Raw genomic sequence first — 22,982 nt, forward strand, 5'->3', positions numbered from 1 at the left:
GGCCTGAACTGACTCCTGACTTCCTTCCAACTCTGAGCCTGGCTGACCCACACACTCACCCTTTGGCAATCTGCACTGCTCCTTGTTGATGGCATGTCCCGCCAAAGTTGCATCCAACCCCACTTTTGGGTCACTTTGAAACTGTTGGCCCTTCGGGTTTATCCTGCTCCACCCTGTGCCCCTTGAAGAGCCATCCCATGGATATCACAGTGCTGGCATCCATAATTTGGCCTGTTTTTCCACCACTGTAGTTAGCCTTATATGGCCCCCAGTCCCAGGCCCGTTCTCTTGGCTGGGGCAGGCCTTTGTAAAATGCCTAGAGTCTGGGCTCACATGGGGACAACCAGACAGAAGAGATGGGACGTGCCTGGAGAGGGAAGCACAGGCCTGCCTTCTCAGGGTTTGGCAGCTAGGCTGACAGAGGACGCTCTCCCAGCCCCTCCCCAAAAAGCAGTGAATAAACAGCTGAAGGACTGAACGACAGACTTTATTAGAAACGCTCTTCATTCATCAGTCAATTCACATTAAGGTGGCAGGAGGCAGTGCCGTCTGAGGCTCTGGTGTCCCACTGTTGCGACAATTTCCAGTTAAAAATCGGTCTGGGCAGGGAGTGTTGGGAACACAAGAGATGTCCTGTGGTAGTGGCGGCGGTGGCGGCAGCATGGGTCCCCAGGGAGGACAGGCCAGGCTGGTGGAGAAGGTGCCCCATGTCCACCCTTCCACTTACAAGGCTGCCCCGTGGCCCCAAGCTGATAAATACACATCACGTCACACACGCATGCGCGGGCACGCGTGCGCGCATACACACACACACACACACACACACACACACACGTGAAACAGAAGCAAACTCGCGTTGAGTCTCCTCAAGTGAAAAAATAATTCGCTCAAATAAAGCTTTGTGGCAGCCAGACTGCATCCTGAATGGATAGTTGCCTGGAGACCCTCAGCCCCCCGGGAAGGCTCCCCAGCCAAGGACATCACCCCCTCGGGTGTCACAAGGCCCCCAAGCCCCCCAATAGCACCTGTGGACTAAGTACTGCTCTCACCACACTCTTCTTTTAAAATGCATCACTACTTAAAATAACAACAATAATAAAGGAGACACTCATTCCCTGGGGTGAATTTGTCAGACTCAGCTTCCCTGAAGAGAGGTGCCTGGAGCATCCAGAGACTGGGGGTCAGGGTTAGGAAGGGGAATGCATGAGAGGGGAGGTAAACAACATTCAGAGAGGTAAGCTGGGACGAGTCTCAACACTGCTTTGTCCGCTCGCCAACTCCACAGCTGGGCATCCCTGGGTCACAAGTCTTTCAAAGGGGCAGAGAGTCTGAAAGTGTCCTGACAATCCTGCTGCTCTGGGAGGGGCAGGGGCCCAAAGGGCACGCATCAAGCTGCTTTCACCATTCATTATTTAGAGGCAAAGTTCTCCCCAGAGCGGGCCAATTTTCCCCTGGCCCTGTCTGCAGTGGGGCCACAACACAAAGTCTCCTGCCCAAATGTTTTATTCATTCTCTTGAATAAGGAAACAGGCTAGCGGATCAGTATCAGTGGCTGCTGTGTCCTGCTCAGTGGGGCAGGATCTCCAACCCGGCGCAGGCTCCAGGCTCTTCCTGGCTTCCAAAGAGGTGTCTGACTTCAGAGGGTGGCTTCCAAGGCAGCAAATCCTTTTGGCAACAGACATTGTGTTTCCAAACTGGGGAAGACGTCCTGGCCTTTCAAAGAACTGAATGTCCCGGTGAACCAGGGTGGGGAGGGAGACTCCTTCCTGATGCACTGTGTGACCGAGAAGGGACAGGCCCAGGCTGTGGGTGCCCCCGCTGTCCCCGGCTCACTGGTACTGCAGATAGTTCTTGAGAGACTGAGGCAGGGGCAGGGAGCTGATGTCCTGCAGGCGCTGGCGGCCCAGGGCCAGGCGGATGCATCTCCGGCACAGGTCCATCAGAGGCAGGGGCTCGGCTGCAAGGAGAGGGAGGAGGGTTAGAGTCTTGTGAGAGCCTGTCCTCACATCTCTCCCGTCCTCCCCATGCACAGTCCCGGATGCCTGCCCCGGGGCTGCCCTTCGGGGCCCTGAGCTCCTCTGAGAAGCTTTCTCTGGTCATATTAGGAGAAACTGAAGGCTTAGAGCAGTGCTTTTCAAACTGTGGGTGCAACAGACTAAAGACTCATGGAATCAATTCATTGGGTGGTGACCAGCGATAAAGAAAAGAAAGGGAAAGAAAAGAACAAAACAGAGAGGTATGCCCATAGTAAGGGGTGAGTACTGTTCCGTGAAAGCTCTCTTTCCGATGTAGGTGTTCATCGTGTCTCAATGCAAAAAATACTTCTCATTGCAGGTCATGATAAAAATAACAGCAGCTAACCTAGGGTGTATCCTCTTAGAAACAGGTGGGGCGGGGGCTATTTGGAATGTCTTTAAACCTTCAAACTTCTCCTCATAATCTCCTTTGCTAGTCAGTGGAAGAATGCATTTTCTTCTAATGTCTATTTCTGGAAAAAATTCATGAACTAAAAGTCATCCACCATGGAACCTCTGGACCTAGGACCAAGCTTTAACTAGGTTTATTGCAGACACACTTATGAAACTCTTATTCTCTTCCAGGCCCTCTGGTCGGACTCTGGGGATACTGAGAGTCCAGTACAGAGAGCTCTAAGCCAAGGCCAAAGACAGCCCTGAAAGAGGAGGAAGGCTTGACGTCTGGAGGTTTAAATACATGAATAACTGTAGTAGAGTGTAACATATGCAGTATGTTACATGCACAAGGACAGAAGCCAGGCCATTGTTTGAAAAGCTTTAAAGGGAGGATACCTGAAATGGGGTTTTGAAGGGTGAATAGGAGTTTTATGTGATGTGAGTTGAGACGTGTTCTAGGCAGAGAGAACAGGTAAAAGCATAGAGGTGTCAGATAGGACAGGCTGGGAGGTCTGGAGAGAGGGGCATGGTGCTACTCAGCTGGATCAGGAATGAAGAGGATGCTGCATTTGCTGTCTCATGTGGCTCGTGCAGCCCTAGTTTTCCCAAGCCCACAGGAACATGCTAGAGGCCTGCAGCTGCATCTTAGCACTTTCTTTTGGTCAATAGAACATGTGATGTTTAAAAAGCATTCTAGAACATGCTAAGATACAATAAAACTGTAAGTGGTAAGCACTAACACAAGAGCTGTGATAGGAATAATATCACAAGGAATGGAAAGAATGGGGGAGTGTTGAGAGTGCATTTTATAGGAATTTTCGTTTATTGGAGTTGCAGAGTTAATGGGAAGAACCCTTAAAATCAAAGCCAGACTGCTGCATTGGGAGCCACACACAGGAGCATACCTAGCCGTCTTTCATGTGGGGCGAGGCTGCCTGGTGGCATATCTGGGTGGAGTGTTGGTGGTTTTAAATGCTCTCAGCTCTGTATCCTCTTTCCATCCTCATACAAACTCTTTAAGCTGACCAGGGAGGCCCAGACATCCCTTCTTTCCCAGGCCTAGAAAGCAGATCACTCACCCAGAGTTTTGTGGTCACATAGTCAACATGCTTAGGCCAACACCTGACATCCATCTCAAGATGTCCTTATCTCTCCCCTAGCAACACCCCTGCACCCAGCTCTCTTCCCCCTTTCCCCACCTGGTTCCATCCAAGCTTTGCACGGTCCCCAAAATTAGGCCTCTGTGGACCCCTTTCCCTGCCTCTCCACCTGAATTGTCCCATCTTTGACCTCTTGACCTTCCTGTGATCTCCTTTTAGTTCCTATAGAACCAGTGCTTGCTGCCTGTGCCACTGGACATTAGGGAGAAAAAAACCTTAAGTCCTCATTTAATGAGAAATTGCTACTTACTTAGCAGGCAACAGGAAAGATGAAATACAGTTGTAGCTACTGTTTACTGAAGGTGTGTTACGTAGCCAGGTGCTGTGCTAAGCTCTTTATCTGTCCCAACTCACGTGCTCTTTAGACTTCCCTGGTGGCTCAGAGAATAAAGAATCTGCCTGCAATGCAGGAGACCTGGGTTCGATCTCTGGGTTGCAAAGATACCCTGGAGAAGGGAATGGCAATCCACTCCAGTATTTTTGCGTGGAGAATTCCATGGATGGAGGAGCCGACAGTCCATGGGGTCATAGTCAGACATGGCTGGACCCACTCACATAGGAACTGGGTAGGAGCTATTATCATCTCCATTTTAAGGAGGAAGAAATAGAAATACAGAGCAGGTAAGTTACTTGTCCAAAGACACACAGCTGGTAAATGGCAAAGCTGGGAGTTGGACTCAGGCAGCTAGAAACTGAAAATTGTCTTATCTCTTAGCCACATTTATTGAGCTTCTATTCTGTCCTTTTGCTATGTTAGGTTTATTTCATTTAGAGTTGACACCATCTACTTCAGAAAAAAGGAGACTAAGGCTCAGAGGGAAAGAGGCTTGTCTGGACAAGCACAGCACAAAAGCCTGTATGTGGAGCTTCACGCTGCTTCCTTTAAACACCATGCAGTGAGGAAAGATCACTTAAAGTATGAAGAAGGAGAGGGTCTCCTGCCTCCCAGGCTCACACAGTCCAAAGACTCTTACTCTGGCTCCAACCACTTTTCAGGTCACCGATGCCCATCTCTCCCACCATGAGGTCTGCACTCACCTAAAGGGCTGCCTTAGGGCCTTAGGAAGCATCACTATGAACAAAGCTAGTGGAGGTGATAGAATTCCAGTTGAGCTATTTCAAATCCTAAAAGATGATGCTGTGAAAGTGCTGCACTCAATATGCCAGCAAATTTGGAAAACTCAGCAGTGGCCACAGGACTGGAAAAGGTCAGTTTTCATTCCAATCCCAAAGAAAGGCAATGCAAAGAATGCTCAAACACTGCACAATTGCACTCATCTCACAAGCTAGTAAAGTAATGCTCAAAATTCTCCAAGCCAGGCTTCAATAGTACATGAACCGTGATCTTCCAGATGTTAAAGCTGGATTTAGAAAAGGCAGAGGAACCAGAGATCAAATTGCCAACATCTGCTGGATCATCGAAAAAGCAAGAGAGTTCCAGAAAAACATCTACTTCTGTTTTATCAGCTATGCCAAAGCCTTTGACTGTGTGGATCACAATAAACTGTGGAAAATTCTTCAAGAGATGGGAATACCAGACCACTTGAGTTGCCTCTTGAGAAAGCTGTATGCAGGTCAGGAAGCAACAGTTAGAACTGGACGTGGAACAACAGGTTGATTTGAAATAGGGAAATGAGTACATCAAGGCTGTATATTGTCACCCTGCTTATTTAACTTCTATGCAGAGTACATCATGAGAAATGCTGGGCTGGATGAAGCACAAGCTGGAATCAAGATTGCTGGGAGAAATATCAATAACCTCAGATGTGCAGATGATACCACCCTTATGGCAGAAAGTGAAGAAGAACTAAAGAGCCTCTTGATGAAAGTGAAAGAGGAGAGTGAAAAAGTTGGCTTAAAACTCAACACTCAGAAAACTAGGATCATGGCATCTGGTCCTATCACTTCATGGGAAATAGATGGGGAAACAGTGGAAACAGTGAGAAACTTAATTTTGGGGGGCTCCAAAAATCACTGTTGATGGTGCCTGCAGCCATGAAAATCTTTTATTTTCACGCTTGCTCCTTGGAAGAAAAGTTATGACCAACCTAGACAGCATATTAAAAAGCAGAGACATTACTTTGCCAACAATGGTCTGTCTAGTCAAAGCTATGGTTTTTCCAGTGGTCATGTATGGATGTCAGAGTTGGACTATCAAGAAAGCTGAGCACCAAAGAATTGATGCTTTTGAACTGTGGTGTTGGAGAAGACTCTTGAGAGTCCCTTGGACTGCAAGGAGATCCAAACAGTCCATCCTAAAGTAAATCAATCCTGAATATTCATTGGAAGGACTGATGCTGAAGCTGAAACTCCAATACTTTGGCCACCTGATGTGAAGAACTGACTCATTTGAAAAGACCCTGATGCTGGGAAAGACTGAAGACAGGAGGAGAAGGGGACAACAGAGGATGAGATAGTTGGATGGTATCACCGACTCAATGGAGATGAGTTTGAGTAGGCTCCGGGAGTTGGTGATGGACAGGGAGGCCTGGCATGCTGCAGTCCATGGGGTCACAGGGTCAACACAGCTGAGCGACTGAACTGAACTGAACTGAACTGAAAGGGGCTGCCCTGCCACCAAGACGCCTTTTCTGCTCTCACACCTGCCCATTTCAACGTGGACCCTGCCAGCCATATTCCCCTTCTCGTGTTCTTCAGGGCCATCAGACACCCCCCTCTTCTGGTATATGCCCTCTGGGGGATCTCCAGGAATTCGAAGTCCCTGATTTCAAGCTCCAACTCTGCCAACTCTATCTGTGCCTCTGTCTGGCACTGGGAGCACTTGTTTCTTCACTTGTAAAATGGAGCAACAATCCCCAGGTTCCCAGAGAAGATTAAAGGCAATGATAAAAGCACAGCGCCTCACCCTGGGCATGGTGCATAGCGGGAGCTAGGGAAACTGGTCCCCACTCTTGGTGTACTGGTGGAACAGGCCTGGGCACCACCTTGACTGGAAGTGTACTCTTCCTTCACCCAGACAAATGTGGCAAGGACTTTCTATTTCATTTTTTTCTTTTTACCTTAAAATTTTTTTTAGCGCTTCCCTGGTGGCTCAGTGGTAAAGAATCCACCTGCCAATGCAGGAGACATGCGTTCAATCCCTAATCCAGGAAGATCCCACATGCCATGAAGCAACTAAGCTCATGCACCACAACTACTGAGCCTGTGCTCCAGAGCCCAGGAGCTGAAACAACCCAGCCCGTGCGTTGCAACTACAAAGACCAGGCACTTAGAGCCCGTGTTCCACAAGAGAAGCCACCACCGTGAGAAGCTGGCACCTAGAGAGCAGCCCCTGCCAAACACGACTAGAGAAAAGCCCTCAGAGCAACAAGAATTCAGCGTAGCCATAAATAAATACATAACATTATTTTTAAAATTTAAAATAAAAACATTTATTCTAAAAACAATGAACTTACAGAAAGTTTGTGAGTATGGTACAAAGAACTTTTTTCCTGACCCATTTGAGAGTAAGTTGCCAACCTGATGCCCCATCATCCCTAATTACTTTCGTGTGCATTTCCTAACAAATAGGCAATGGGGTCATTCTCCTGTATGTACCACAGTGCAGCCATTAAACCAGATTATGCAGCACTACTGCCATGGATTAATGATACTCAGGCCCCATTCAAGGATCACCCACAGTTTCAAAATGTCCTTTCTAGCCGAAGAGCCCAGCTAAGAATCATTCGTTGCATTTAGTTGTCCTGTCCCTTTTATCTCCTTATTCATTGTTAAATTACAATTACAAGGAGATGGTGAATTTAAAAGACATCAGCCTGACACATCTGTCTTAGGGCCCCCAACCCCCAGCCTGGGCCTGTCACAGGGGGATGGTCCAGAAACTGTCTATTAAATGAATGAATTGACTTGCTACTTTGGGGTGTGTCTTCTGTAGCTGTTTCAAGCTATTGAAATAAATTGCTCTCAACTGGCAAGGTTTCTGGCTTAGCTCCCCATACTCCTGTAAACCCCCTGAGAACAGGGCAAGAGGCTTGTGATGAGAGTTAAATGAGTTAGAAAGTATAATGCACTTGGCACAGTAACCAGCACATAGTAGGTGTCAGACATTTGGCACCTCTGACTATCTCTTCCCCATCCAGGTCACCTTTTGTGAGGATGAGCTTGGGTAGGGCTGTTAATGAGATGGGGTCTGCTGGGAGGCCGGGCTTCCCCGGTGGCTTAAATGGTAAAGAATCTGCCTGCAATGTGGGAGACCAGGGCTCAATCCCTGGATTGGGAAGATCCCTTGGAGGAGAGCATGGCAACCCACTCTAGTATTCTTGCCTGAAGAATCCCCATGGGCAGGAGAGCCTGGCGGGCTACAGTCCATGGGGTCACAAAGAGCTGGACATGACTGAGCGACTAAGCACTGCTGGGAGGACAGCAATTCTTTCTTTGAGTGATGGGAGATGGGTTTGCATTTTGCAACAGGAAAATTTGGAGCTGTTAAGGTTTGACAATCACTGCCAGGATTTAAGAGCTTTTGTAAGAGCTTTTAAAGCTCCAGGCACATACTAGGTCTTTAATGTCCAGAATGCTAAGCCTGGTCAGCAAACTCAATTCTGTGTGTTCCCTGCCCGCTTAGGAGCTGAAGAGAGGGAAAGAGCTCTGTTTTTCCCCATTCCTCCATAGTCACTGAAATCAATCCAGAGCCCAAACTCCAAAAGAAGCGAGGCAAGCAAGAGGGGCTGGAGTTCAGAGTGTGCCTTTAGCCCTCAATGTGAAATGTAAACCATCTCTCCTAATTTCTGAGGGAACTTTAACTGATGACTTCACAGCAACCCCAAAGCATACAGAGAACATTCCTGCCATGGCTGTGGAGCTTCCAGAGCTCTGAGGATGTCCAGTGTGGCCTGGGCCATCCCCCAGCTCCTCTTTCTTGCTCCCTCTGGCTTTGGAGCCATTCTCAGAACTGCCAGATGTCAAGGCTTAGAAATGATCACCCAATGTTCATCGCAGCACTGTTTATAATAGCCAGGACGTGGAAGCAACCTAGATGCCCATCAGCAGATGAATGGATAAGAAAGCAGTGGTACATATACACAATGGAGTATTACTCAGCCATTAAAAAGAATACATTTGAACCAGTTTTAATGAGATGGATGAAACTGGAACCTATTATACAGAGTGAAGTAAGCCAGAAAGAAAAACACCGATACAGTATACTAACGCATATATATGGAATTTAGAAAGATGGTAACAATAACCCTGTGTACGAGACAGCAAAAGAGACACTGATGTATAGATCAGTCTTATGGACTCTGTGGGAGAGGGAGAGGGTGGGGAGATTTGGGAGAATGGCATTGAAACATGTATAATTTCATGTATGAAACGAGTCGCCAGTCCAGGTTCGATGCACGATACTGGATGCTTGGGGCTGGTGCACTGGGATGACCCAGAGGGAGGGTATGGGGAGGGAGGAGGGAGGAGGGTTCAGGATAGGGAACACAGGTATACCTGTGGAGGATTCATTTCGATATTTGGCAAAACTAATACAATATTGTAAAGTTTAAAAATAAAATAAAATTCAAAAATAAAAATAATTAAAAAAAAAAGAAATGATCACCCAGGTGGGAAGAGAAATGCAGCATCTTTCAGCGTGGGAGCTACTCTCAGAAATATTTTCTGACAAAAATGTATTTAAAAAGGAATCATTGTTTGCAAAACTGAATTTCCAAATAACCAATAAATACATGAAAAAGTGCTCAATTTCAAGAAGTATCAGGGAAGTTCAAATTAACACCATGATGTGACTCTGCTATATGCCGACAACAATGGCTGAAGTGAAAATAAGGTAGTGGTAAATGCTGGTGAGGATGTGCAGGAACTGGAGCGTGCATATGGCTTCAGGAGGGTGTGTAAACTGGCACAACCATTCTGGAAAACTGGGAGTGTCTACTGAGACTGCACCTATGGCCCACAGCCTCCCCTGGTATATACAGGCTCACCAAAATGCATGTGCTCGGATGCTTCAAGAATTCTACTCTCCACCCGTGGGGGAGTGCACGTACAAGCTGTGTCTTCCTATGGTGCGGTGTGTGCGGTGTTTAGTCGCTAAGCTGTTCATTCTCAGGGGTGATTAGTGGGCTCTTCTCATGCTGTGTGTGCTTAGTTGGTCAGTCATGTTCAATTCTTTGCGACTCCAGGCTCCTGTGTCCATGGGATTCTCCAGGCAAGGATACTGGAGTGGGTTGCCATTTCCTCCTCCAGGGGATCTTCCCAACCCAGGGATCGAACCCAGGTCTTCTGCACTGCGAGTGGATTCTTTACCAGCTGAGCTACCTGGGAAGGCCCCAGTCTCTTCTTATAGTAGAATACTAATCAGCCATGAGAATGAAGGAACCACATGTGTGCATGCTAAATCGCTTTCAGTTGTGTCTGACTCTTTGTGACCCTTTGAACTGTAGCCTGCCAGGCTCCTGTGTCCATGGGATTCTGCAGGCAAGAATACTGGAGTGGGTTGCCATTTCCTCCTCCAGGGGGTCTTCCCAATCCAGTGATCAAACCCAGGTCTCTTGTGTCTCCTGCACTGGCCGGTGGTTCTTTACCACTAGCACCACCTGAGAAGCCCAAAGGAACCACAATTACATTTAAAAAAATGGATGAACCACTCTTAATAATTCGAAGTGAAAGTACATTATGGTGAAACCTTATCTGCATAGAGCTCAATAGCAGGATGATGAAATTGGGCAGTGGTGACATTGGGCATGAAATCGGGCATGCTGGGGAGCAGTGACTAGGGAGGACTGGATATTGTTCTGCTCCTTGATTTTGAGTTCTGGCAATACTAGTGTGTTTAGTTTGTAAAAACCATCAGGCTTAATCACCTGAAACTAGTATACTTTCATCCTATATGTTATACTTCAAGTTTATATTAAAAAAATTAATCACTGGCTGAGTTAGGAATGCCTTGTCTCCCTGGTGGGAGGCTGTGGCCACAACACAAGCGAGGCACCTTCCCACCTTCCCACCTTTTGCCCTCACCAGACAAAATCGGTGGAAGGGGCTGGCTTGGAATCCCAGCTCCTGCTCTCACCACCAGTGGTCCAGAGAGCTGGCTCATCCTCCCACAGTCACATTTTTCTCATCTGTGAAACGGGGGTAGCAACACCTCCATCTATGCCTTGTGACGATGGTATGACACAACATGCCTCTTGTTGCAAAGGCGTTCTCTCTACAGTATGTCTTATGTCATCAGCCCAAGAGGAACCTTTAAAAATAGTAAATAATTTACTTATTATGGTCATAAAAATGCCCCAGTACGTCATCCTAATTGACAATGCTCTACTCTTTATGAAGACTTACTGGAGCCAGGGCTGGATGTCTGGTTCCGTGCTAAAAATATCACAAGGCAATCATTTCCAAAGTTCTCCAGTGAGCTGAATTTTCGATAATTCTCCACCACTTACCTGCTGCGTGACCTACAAAACTTCCCAGGAGCTCTGTTTTCTTGTCAATAAAATGGGTGCATTAGCTCCTCTGGTTTTGATGGTCTATGTGAAGGAAACAGTGGAGATCGAGGCACTTGGTGCCTTAAGCTCCTTATTTGGGCCCCTAGAAGCCTCCTCTGCTGATGGTGGGGAGATGCCAAGATACCAATTATCACCCTACCCCCATTCCTGCAATCATATTTTGAAAAAAAAAAAAGATGAACATTTTAAAGGTCAAGATATGAAATTCTTTTGAAACAGTTTAGACGATGGTCAGTAGATGGGGGAAGCTTTCAGTGAGAGCTCTGAAATCTGAACTTGAATAGACACTTTGTTTTCAGGGAAAGAAAGAGAAGACACACATGTGGGCAAGCACACCCACACTCTGCGTGTCAGGCACTGTGCTAATCACTTTCCACAGACTACGGTTTTGGTGTCTAAGGACTCACAGCATTGCCTGCATGCCCCTAGGTCTCCCTTCATGCTGTTCCTTCAGCTAGAACACCCTTCCCTGTACTGCCTGCCAGACATCTGTAGGTCTTCTTTCAGGACTCAAATTAAGTGTCACCTCCTCCCTAATGAGGTGGTTCCCCCACCCTCGAGGACTGCATCTGTCAGGTGTCAACCCACTTAGCTAACTATACAAATGGAGGGATGTGTCATTACCAGCTCACTTCTAAAATACAGCACCCCTCTACCAACTAGCGTTCTCACGGCCAACAGAGACCTCAGCTTACATCTAGAAAGCTCATAGAATCTGGAGTTTTCTCTTAGCAAGCTTCACTGTTTTTCCAATTAAAAAAAGGTTGTGACTACAGCCTGGACAAAAGCAGCATCTTCAGATGAACAGATGCTTGTTCAATGCCAACAAGCATCATGGGCACAGACACGTCTATGAGGTGGAAGTGCCCGAGGGGCTGGCCCACCCACCAGCTCCCTGACCCAGGACTCGGCAGCAAATGATTCTCACCTAAAGACTCCACGGTACTCCCAAGCAGAGGGGAACTACACTGCCGTGGAGTGAATAGCAGCTGCATTTTCAGATGTGTTCCGTGGCTCTAAAAGAAGAGTCTCTGCCCACCCAGCCTGAAAGTTACTTCAGGAGATACTCCAGCAAAATGAAAAAGGAATTCAAGAAACACGATGGCACAAGCTTCCAGGAAATGGGGAGAGTAAATGGAACACAGAAGCAAAGGAAGGTAGAGTAGGTGATATGAAGACCCATTAGATTGTGATGCTTGGAAGAGCCTCCATCCAGCAGCTGTCATGTCTCTAGAGTGCTGCCCCGCATAGTGCTCCATGCCTCCTGACCTCCGACCCCAGGCCCCAGCTCCCCCAGCCTCAGACCTTCCACTGTGCCCTCTGGAAGTGCTGCTGCACACAGATATGGCACCCCACCCTAACTGAACCCAGCATCCTTTCCCAGGACACCCCTGACCCCTCAGCCTTCCCCGGGGGCTGTTGGTGACTCAGGGCAGGAGGTGGGCAGGACCCCTTGCTTCGTCAGCCACACACCAAGCTCTACAGCCTCCATCTGCTGTAAGAAGTCCCAGCTCCTCTGTGACTCACACCAGTTGGCTCCATCCTCTCCTGATCCTCAAAGCTGTCATCTGCTGGCCTCTAGCCCCTCATCTGTCGGGGCTCTGGCCTGGCCTCCCTGGTCCCCTCTCCACTGATACCTGCCACCCCCTGAAGATGGATTCCTCTCAATCACTCAACCTCCTGGTTCTGGACTGCCTCATCCTCAGGGCCACGCTCCTCCAGCCCACGTCCTGGGCCACACCACAGACCTCAGCATCGCCCTCAACGCCCCTTCCAGGAACCCAGTGACTGCCGATCAGCCACTGCCTCTCCCCTCCCCTCCGTGGCCATTACTTTGCTCTTTGTGGCTCAGCCCATCAGCACTGCTTTTCCTCGCCTCCCTCCTCACCCAGCTGAGCAATTCATTATTCCCAGGGACGAAGAGTATGGGGGCAGGCGGGATGGGGTGGCCGGGGAATGGAAGTGCAGGGCTGGGAGCTGGACAACAAGCTGGGCACAAGAAGACTCTGGCATTCAGGTCATGTGTGTCCTGTTCCACCTCACAGCTGACTGGGAAGTGACCGAGCAGCTGGCAGCCCTGGGCTCTGGCTGGCCTCGGCCACCATCTGGCAGAGCGGCCTTCCCGTCCTCCTCAGGGCCTCAGCTTCTACCAGTGCGGCAAGTGGATTGGCAAGAAGGCTGGGGGTCCTTTCCACCAGCTGACGCTTGGCGGAACATAAGTCACATTTCATCTTGGCAGTGAAAGGACTCTGACTGAACCCAATCAAATTAGGCTTCAGTGCACAAGAAAAAGTGAATGGCAAGGCCAAGGAGACCTGTGAGATACATGTTGGGGAGGTTTGGAAACCCAGGGTCGTGGCTCCCAAGCTGTTGGCACAGGCCAGGTAGGCTTCCTGGGGGAGGTGTTGCTGAGGCTGGCTGGTGCGTGTGTAGTCACCTTCAACTCTTTAGAGCCAATGGATGCAGCCCACCAGGTTCCTCTGTCCATGGGGATTCTCCAGGCAAGAATGCTAGAGTGGGTTGTCATGCCTTCCTCCAGGGGATCTTCCTAATCCAGGGATCGAATCCAAGTCTCCTGCATTGCAGGTGGATTCTTTACCATCTGAGCCACCAGGGAAGCCCAAGAATACTGGAATGGGTAGCCTATCCCTCCTCCAAAGGATCTTCCCAACCCAAGAATAGAATGGGGGTCTCCTGCATTACAGATAGATTCTTTACCAGCTAAGCTACCAGGGAAGCCCGAGGCTAGCTGGTTACCACCTGCTATTATTTGGAAGACAAGGCTGGCAGCTCAGAGGCTGTACCAGGTGAGGCTCATTTTAGCCACAGAACTGTCAAAAGAACAAGGGATCTGCTGACCTGAATCCTCTGTCTATGGATTTTTCCTCCACTGATACTCTCTGCCCTGCTGGCCAAGATCTCAGTAGGGCTGGAGGTGCTGTTCTGCTTACTCTGCAGCCATGCCTGGCCTCGCCAAAGCCAGGAGGTGTTAGCTGCTGCACTCCCTCAGCTGTGAGGATGAATGAATAGCTCCAGGAGGGTGCTGGGGAGTTCCCTCCTGGGGGCTTCATGGCCTTGGCCCCTGTTTAGGAGTCTCAACCTCCAAGCAGAGGCAGCCTGGAGAAGCCTCTATGTGCTGGGGTTGGGAGACAGTGGGGAGAAGGAAGATGCTCCCATCTCCTGCCCAGCTTCTGAGAGCCTGGCTCGGATGTGGGAAGCTGTACTGGAGAGGATTCCAAGTTCAGCCTCCACCCTAGTACAAGGCCAAGGCCAGTCTGCTTCAGCAGCAAACTTGAACCATGGAAGATAACTTCACTGGTCCATCCTGCAGATGGAGAAGCCAAGGCACAAAAAACATCACTGTTTTAATGAAAGCCTTCTCAAGAAGGGTTTGGAGGGATACTCGAGTTCTAATGTCATGTTTGTGGACTCTGAGGATAAAGTCTTGTCCAACTGATGCTCATCATTCATGCATGTATTCATCAGACTTCTACGTATAGACGTGCTTTGCAGGTCCTGAGTACACAGCCAGACACACAGAGATTCACAGGATGACAGACAGGACAGGGAGACTGAAATAAGCCCAGTGGGGTCTATGCATAAGAGAAGGAATTGCAGTGGGAGCTGTGGGAGCCAGTAAGAGGGGCCGGCTAAGCCAGCCTCGGAGTGTCCAGGACGGCTTCCTGGAGGAGGCAGCAGTTAAGAGAAGTTTAGCTCTCTTAGCTGAATAAGAGTTAGCTCCAGTGATGGGTAAGAAGGATGTTTGTTGCCTCTGAAGGCATGCCTCTAAGATGTGTTCAAAGAATCTCTCTTGTGTAACATGGGGAAAGTTCACAGTTTTCCAGCAGATACTTTGAGGCAACAACAATCAATTGTTGGAGAAAATCTAGTCTGTTAAATTAAAATAAGTCAGTGTCCATTTCTCACTGGAAATGGCTGTACCCTAGGGGTCTTAGTCAAGTGCCTATCTGGGTGACTGGGAGCATTTGGGGATGGACCCACCCCACGTGACATCTGGGCATCACCTGATGTCGTGGTGACGTCGTCTTCGCCCCTGAGGACTGTGAGATCCCACAGGCAGGGACTGGCTCTTGCCTTGTGCCCAGCCCCATGGCTCTGCTTTGGACATCGTGGGGGTTGGGCCCACGAGAATAGGGGGGCTGGTGTCTGGGGCAAGGGAGGCAGCTGCAGCGAGCCTTCATCTCTACTAAGTAAACTATGGCCCAGCTCTTCTGGTGCAAGGAATGAATTTAAAAGTTTTCCTACCACCCAGCTCAAGAAGCCTCCAGCAAGTTTCCTGCAGGCAGACAGAATTAGCAACACTCTGCATGGCTCCTTGGTCTGGAGCTGGAGGGATGCTCCTGACTCAGCTAAAAAATTTCCCATAAAATCTGACTGTTTTCAGTTTGGAGCCTGCCCCAGGGAGCCGCACGATGGCTGGACACCCTGCCCCTGGGCTAGGACAGCCCCTGGTCATGTGGGGAGAGGAGCCCTGGGGGAGCGGGAGGAGGCCTGGCTGGCACGCACCCTACACCACGGGTCATCCCAACACCCTTAAGTTTTCTCTGCTGCTGCAGCCATGGGAACAACCCGGCTGCCCCTACTGAAAGAAGCACATCCAACATGCGAAGACCAAAGCAGGGAGCAGGGTGCTCATCCCATCCAGGGCAAGGTTGGGGCCCTCAGGGATGGGACCCCCATTCCTCCTGAAGTGTCTCTTTTGAAAGAAGAAGAATGAGTGTGCGGAGAGCAGGAGTTGCCAGCCTGAGAGCAGGTTTACTTAAAATTATGGTAATGAACGGGCTTCCCCTTAGATGGTAAAGAATCTGCCTGCAATGCAGGAGGCCCTGGTTCAATCCCTGGGACAGGAAGATCCCCTGGAGAAGGAAATGGCTACCCACTCCAGGCAAGTATTCTTGCCTGGAGAATTCCACGGATAGAGGAGCCAGGTGGGCTACAGTCCATGGGGTCTCAGAGCGGTACACAACTGAGTGACTGACACTTTCACTACTCACGTGCTAATGAACACAGTGTGGTAGGGGAACAGAAGGGGGCAAACTAGGAAGTCTGAGAGCTAAATTAAACAAGGCATTATCTGGACACATACTATATGTGCCTAAAAAAATCTACAAGGAATGGCAAATACAAAATTCAGGAGTGGTGGCTTTGAGGCAGGGTGTGGGGGTTGGCAAGGCTGGACCAGGGAGGCACAGAGGTGCCTGGTTGTCAATGTTCTAGTCCTAAGGTGGCTGATGGATTCATGGTGGCATTAAATTAGAGAGAAAGAAATATAGGAATCACCAAAGCAGAATGAAAGAGGGCTATGCACAGGATCAATGATGATAGTGTATTGCAACCAAAGGTTATGGTTAATAATAAACAAACAACCAACGCTGTGTATCAGAAGTTCGTGTGTGCATGCTAAATTGCTTCAGTTGTGTCCAACTCTTTGCAACCCTATTGACTATAACCTGCCAGGCTCTTCCATCTATGGGATCCTCCAGGCAAGAATAATGGACTGGGTTCCATGCCTTCCTCCAGGAGATCTTTTCAACCCCGGGATCAAACCCCCCGTTTCTTTGTCTCCTGCATTGGCAGGTGGGTCCTTTACCACTAGCACCACCCAAGAAGCCCATCAGAAGTTGTTAAAAACAAAAAAAAAGGAAAAAGGGCAAAAGCTAATGAGGGAAATCACGAGCTGACCTCAGTCTGGCTCAAATGAGAGCTTGACTGGAAGATGAATTACAGTTAAATTCTAGTTGATGGGTAATTACACTCTCGCCTGCTGAGAATGTAGTATAGCTCAGGAGAAGACATCACTTCACTAGAAAGGAGAAGTGCAGGTCTGGGGTGAGAAGATGTGGAGTTAATCCTGGTCTCACGTGGCAGATGCTTCCTTTGTAGAAGGGTGATAACCCCTGCCTCACAGGGGAGCAGGGAGAGGATGAGAGGGTGGCAGAGGCACCCAGCAGAGGACCTGGCATATATTTGTTTTCAGAGCAGTTAGTCCTTTAGGAAAAGGTGGAGGAAAAAAAAAAAAGAGGCAGCTGGTGTGGTGAGCTTAGGCCCTGACACCCCGTGTGGGATGCTTGCGTGTCGACAGCCACAGATAATTCCGACCAGAGGTCTGAGCAGGCCAGAGCAGCCAGTGCATTAGGAGCAGGGGTCTGGACCCAGCCCCAGGGGACCCTGATCCAGCCCTGTCCATCTGCCTCTTCTACTTTGGGGGACGTTCCTTCCAGGCTTTTCATCAGAAGCGTGAATATTGGTAGGTTTTCAAAGCCCATCTTGGTGTTCTTACTGGGCCCTTTGGTTGGACTTTTGGAAATAATCATAGTTATGAACAGTCAGAGCAAGAACCTACCTAGTACTTCCTATGTCATGAGATGTCCCAAGGACTTTATATCTTACTATACGTACTCCTCACTATGACCCAGTGAGGCAGCTGCTATCATGAGAGCCCATTTATAGACTGAGGAAACCAAGCCCCAGATAACTGGCTGAAAGCCGCAGTTAAGTGGTGAAAATGGGACTGGAATTCAGGCAGTGTGGTTCGGGGCACGTTCTGTAGTCAAACTCTCCTGGGAGGTGGCGTGGCAGTCTGCACTGGAAATGCAGCCCTACTGACTCCATTGCTCGGTGGCAGTGCTCCCCCGCCCCAAGCCCCTGACCCTGGCCCAGCTCCAGGCGGTGGTGCTAGCTTGCTGTCTGTGCACTAGAGGCCCCTGAATGGACCAATGATGGGCCCCTGGCCCAACAAAGTCCAGCCCTGGCTGGCAGGTAAGCTGTGAGGTGGCCCAGGTGAGGGGCTCTGCCTATGGGGTCAGTTACTAATGGGTTGCCCAATCCACCTGGTTCTGTCCGGGATTTGGCCTGCAGACCTTGGAGAGGAGAAGGAAACAGGTGCAGACCACACGAGAGGGCCTCCCCATTCCAGGTCCAACCACAGAACCACCCACCCCTTCCCACGCAGCTCTGGGACTAAGCTCCTCCCAACGACTCAGGCCAGCTGGCACAGTTGACTCCTGTTTTCTAGCAAATCGCCAAGGTCAGGCCAACTTCCTTCCACTTGGGAAACAGCATCACTTCAGCCTCTTGCTAAACAGCATCAGGCCCAGGGGCTTAATATGAAGGCCATCTAATGGATTTATTGTGTTTATTTGACCTTTCCCAGTGTGAGCTCAGAACAGGCCCAGAGAAGGATCGGGGAAGCTTGTTTTTCTTAAGCTAAGAGAAACTGATGAGTACACTGGCTTCTTGGATGGGGTCTGCTGAGGTTTCTCACCCTGGCTCCCTGCTCCCTTAGTCAAAAGATCCAGTTAGACTCAAGAGGAATCCCGTGTTTATGGAATAGCTCTGGAAGAAGAAGATTGTGTCTACTAAGAAGTGGTAAATGATGAGATCTGCAAATGAATATTTTCAGTATGTGAAGAGCTCTGATAAGGGATAATAGCTAGTAAATTTAGAAACGACCACTCTATTTCTACTTCTAGTTTCAAGGCAAATGACTTCTTGTTTTTAAACAACTTCTTAAAAAGCTAATGACCACCAGTGCATGAATGAAAACCACTTCTAGTATCACAAGTACATCTGTGTTTTAAACCAGAGGCTGCAAACTCCAATGCCTCACAGCCAGGCAGGTACCCTAAGGGACCAGTGTGGAGCAGATGGAAGCGGCGGCAGGGGGAGGGTGGTGGCACCCACAGACACCGGAGACACACACTAGAGGCCACTGCTCAGCTCAGACCTCAGCTCCCAGCAGGAATGTGGGCCCCCCTTACCAGATTCCCTGCCCTTTCCAAAAAAGCCAAGAATTCAAAATGTTTATGTGACATGTCTGAGTTACTGTAATTTAGGATGGCCACACAAAATATTTCTAGGCCCAGACACAGCCCTAGACTGGCAATGTCACCTCTACTGCGGAGCGAAGCTTACCTACCACAGTGATGGGAAGTTGGGACCTGCCACTTGGGGGCAGCTCATCCCCCATGAGCTGCCAGAAGGTCTGACCCAACCACAGAGGCACATCCCCCATGAGCTGCCAGAACGTCTGATCCAACCACAGAGGCACAAACTCCAGTGGACCCAGAAATTGGCTCACTGTCCATCCATGGCCATAATATCCACAATTATATGTAAAAACAAACAAGCAAACCCGAGCTTCACAAAAACCCGTTTTCTCTCTGCGATCTCAGCGTGGATTTTGAGAGTCCAGACTGGGCAGATCTCACCAGATACACCCACTCCCTCTTCCCCTCCAGTTCTCCACGTGGGTACCAGGCTGGTGTGTGCCAGCATGAGGACGACAGGAGTCGGGGGTACTGCAAAGACCCCCACTGGAGGATGGTACTGGTACCACCACCACTACAGCAGATATGGAGTTCACACCGCAGGTGCTGTGCGAGTACTGCCCCTGGGTAGTCTGCTTAGTCCTCAGCACCTCTGCACATGCCCTGTGTGCCCACATTAGAGCCAAGGAGGCTCAAATGCAGAGAGGGCTCATGCCTTCTGGGAATAGGCAGAGCCGTGGGCTCCAGAGTCTGTGTTCCTCACAAGACACCCCTCAGTGCCCAGAACACTTCTGCATTGGGTATAAACCGCCTATAATACCCATTTTCCTGTAAAATCAGACAACTTCACATTTCTTATTTTACTCCAGACAAGGAGTTGCAGATAGTAGAGGGTTATGAACAAAAACATATTTGTAGAGAAAAATGATGGACAAAATCAACTTTTTTGATTGTGAGCTGAGAAAAATGCAGAAAAATCCCTTAGTTCAAAGTGTGGCAAAACCAGATCCCTTTGACCTTGAATAATAATAACAACCTAATAATATTGTGTTATTAATACAGTATTAATAAAGTTATTAATAATCTTGCAAGTTGCTAGGGGATAGATCTCAAAAGTACAAATAAGAAATGGTAATTATATGAGGTGATGGCAAAAACTTCATGGCAATTAGAAGGGGAAAAAGTAGAAGCAGTGACAGATTTTCTTGGGCTCCAAAATCACTGAGGATGGTGATTACAGCCATGAAATTAAAAGATACTTGCTCCTTGGAAGGAAAGCTATGATAAACCTAGACAGAGAGTTGGACCATAAAGAAGACTGAGCACCAAAGAATTGATGTTTTTGAACTGTGGTGCTGGAGAAGACTCTTGAGAGGCCCAGTCCATCCTAACGGAGATCAGCCCTGGGTGTTCTTTGGAAGGAATGATGCTAAAGCTGAAACTCCAGTACTTTGGCCACCTCATGCGATGAGTTGACTCATTGGAAAGACTCTGATGCTGGGAGGGATTGGGGGCAGGAGGAGAAGGGGACAACAGAGGATGAGATGGCTGGATGGTATCACTGACTCGATGGACATGAGTTTGAGTGAACTCCAGGAGTTGGTGATGGACAGGGAGGCCTGGCGTGCTTTGATTCATGGGGTCACAAAGAGTTGGATATGACTGAGCGACTGAACTGAACTGACTGAAAGGTGGGGAACTAAAAGATTTCTTCCCCGATTAAAATAACAATAATAATAACCTAAGGCAAGTAGCAGCTGCCCTCTGCTGAGCCCTGCCTCTGGGCTGAGCCTAGCCTGGTCCGGCTTAGATACATCATCTCACCGGGCCGACACAGTGAGTATAGACATGGTACCACGTCCTGGGTTATTTCTCAGTGAGGAAAACAAGCACGGAGGCTGAGCTGCCAACACAAAACCATAGAGGGTGGGGAAGGCAGACTGATGTGCATTGTTTTTGTTGATGATCCTCAGGAATCCTGCATTTCTTGAGGAACTGCTGTGTGCCAAACCAGGTGCTGGAGAGTTGGAAATGAGTCAGACGCCCTCAATCTGAGAAGTGCACAGCTTCCTGGGGGTCTTGGGAAGTGAAAGGTGCTTCCCCCATACCATGCTCACAGTGATTAAGTTCACCCCTGGGATATTTCCTGCATGCATACAGCTAGCCTGTTGATTGAAGCCTGGGGACAACTTCCTTGCACTGAATTTTATTTTTTTAATTAAGGAGAAGTTTGCGTAACATTCGAGTACGAATTGGCAACCCATTCCAATATTCTTGCCTGGAAAATCCCATGGACAGAGGAGCCAGGAGGAATCCAGTCCATGGGGTTGCAAAGAGTCAGACAAGACTGAACGACTAACACTTTTCCATAATATAAAAGGAACCACTTTAAAGTGACTCAGTGGCATTTAGCACATTCACAATGTTATGCCACCACCACCTCTGTCTCGTTCCAAACCCTTCTCATTACCCTCAAAGGAAACCCTGTATCCGTTAGGCATTTCCTCCACAGTCCTCCTTCTCCCAGTTCCTGGGTATCACTAATCTGTGTTCTTTTTCTATGAACTGATCTATTCTGTTAAACGGGATCATACAATACGTGACTTTTGTATGTGGCTTTCTTCAGTCAGCATAATGTATTTGAGGTTCATCTATGTTCCAGTCCATCCTAAAGGAGATCAGTCCTGGGTGTTCTTTGGAAGGAACGATGCTGAAGCTGAAACTCCAATACTTTGGCCACCTCATGCGAAGAGTTGACTCATTGGAAAAGACCCTGATGCTGGGAGGGATTGGGGGCAGGAGGAGAAGGGGACGACAGAGGATGAGATGGCTGGATGGCATCACTGACTCAATGGATGTGAATCTGAGTGAACTCCGGGAGTTGGTGATGGACAGGGAGGCCTGGCGTGCTGCAATTCATGGGGTCGCAAAGAGTCGGACACGACTGAGCAACTGAACTGAACTGAACTATGCTGCAGCATGTATCAGAATTTCGCTCCTTTTAATGGCTAAATATTGATAATATTCCATTGTATGATATACCCATATTCACTCATCCACTGACGGACATTTTGGGGTGTATTTTCATCTTTTGGCTATTGTGATCAGTGCTTCTATGAATATCAGTGTATAAGTATCTGTTTAAGAATCTTTGCATTTCTTTCAGGTATACACCTAGAGCTTCCCAGGTGGCGCTAGTGGTAAAGAACCCGCCTGCTAATGCAGCAGACATAAGAGATGCAAGTTCAATACCTGGGTCGGGAAGATCCCCTGGAGGAGGGCATGGCAACTCACTACAGTATTCTTGCCTGGAGAATCTCCATGGATAGAGGAGACTGGCGGGCTACAGTCCATGGGGTCACAAAGAGTTGGACACGACTGAAGCAACTTAGCATGCACACACACATACACACATACATCTAGAAGTGGAACTGCTGGGTCACGTTGATTCCATGTTAATTTCTTTAGGAGCCGCTAGACTGTTTTCTACGGCAGTCACATTGCTGTACATTCCCATCAGCAATTTCTCCATATCCTCACCACTTCTTATTTTCAAAAACTTGCAATAAGTTGGATAAGACTCTTGAAGTCTTATCCAGGACTGACTCTGCCACAAACTCATTGTGATGTTAATAACATATATAATAATAATAATAACAGCATTTCTAGTGTGTGTACTGTAACAGGCACTATTTTAAGAACTTTCATAAATTAACTTATTTAATTCCCACAATCATCAACGTCTTCTTTTATAGATGAGGCAAGTGTATCACAGGGGGATTATAACAGGCCAAGGTCACACAACTAGAGAGCTGAGATTCCAACCCAGGCAGTTTTACCCCGAGTCTAAGGGGCACCCACGATGACAGTTTTCAGCCTCTGTGAAGGGGAAGGGCAGGTCTCTTTGCCAAAGCATGAGAATCCTTTTGCCAAATGAAATTTTACATAGAACCCCAGTCTATTTAGCAGATAGGAAGGAAGCTGCTTGGAGGGTGAGGTCCCAGTTTCCAACCTTAAGGTGGGGCCTTGGGAACTTTGGAGAAATAGGGTTTTGGAACCCTCTTGCAAAGTCCACGATTCTGAGTGAGATACTAAGAAGTGAGTGATAAGACAAAACCTCAGACTCTCGTCCCATGGCTGGCAAAAGCA

General features: G+C 48.5%; 1 protein-coding gene across 2 annotated transcripts in view; it reads right to left on the bottom strand.

Moving 5' to 3' along the window:
- Window positions 1-466: 466 nt before the first annotated feature.
- SPSB4 (splA/ryanodine receptor domain and SOCS box containing 4) overlaps window positions 467-22,982 on the bottom strand; it is an 86,129-nt gene continuing 63,613 nt past the window's right edge. The window contains exon 3 of one of the 2 annotated variants that reach the window (XM_005201867.3): window positions 467-1,957. In XM_005201867.3, the coding sequence (XP_005201924.1) occupies window positions 1,830-1,957 (128 nt within the window). In that variant the 3' untranslated portion in view covers window positions 467-1,829. The remainder of the gene's footprint in view (window positions 1,958-22,982) is intronic. The other variant, NM_001192337.3, reaches the window with a different exon arrangement.

The sequence above is a fragment of the Bos taurus genome, chromosome 1 (genome assembly GCF_002263795.3).
Source record: "Bos taurus isolate L1 Dominette 01449 registration number 42190680 breed Hereford chromosome 1, ARS-UCD2.0, whole genome shotgun sequence".
Taxonomy (NCBI): Eukaryota; Metazoa; Chordata; class Mammalia; order Artiodactyla; family Bovidae; genus Bos; species Bos taurus.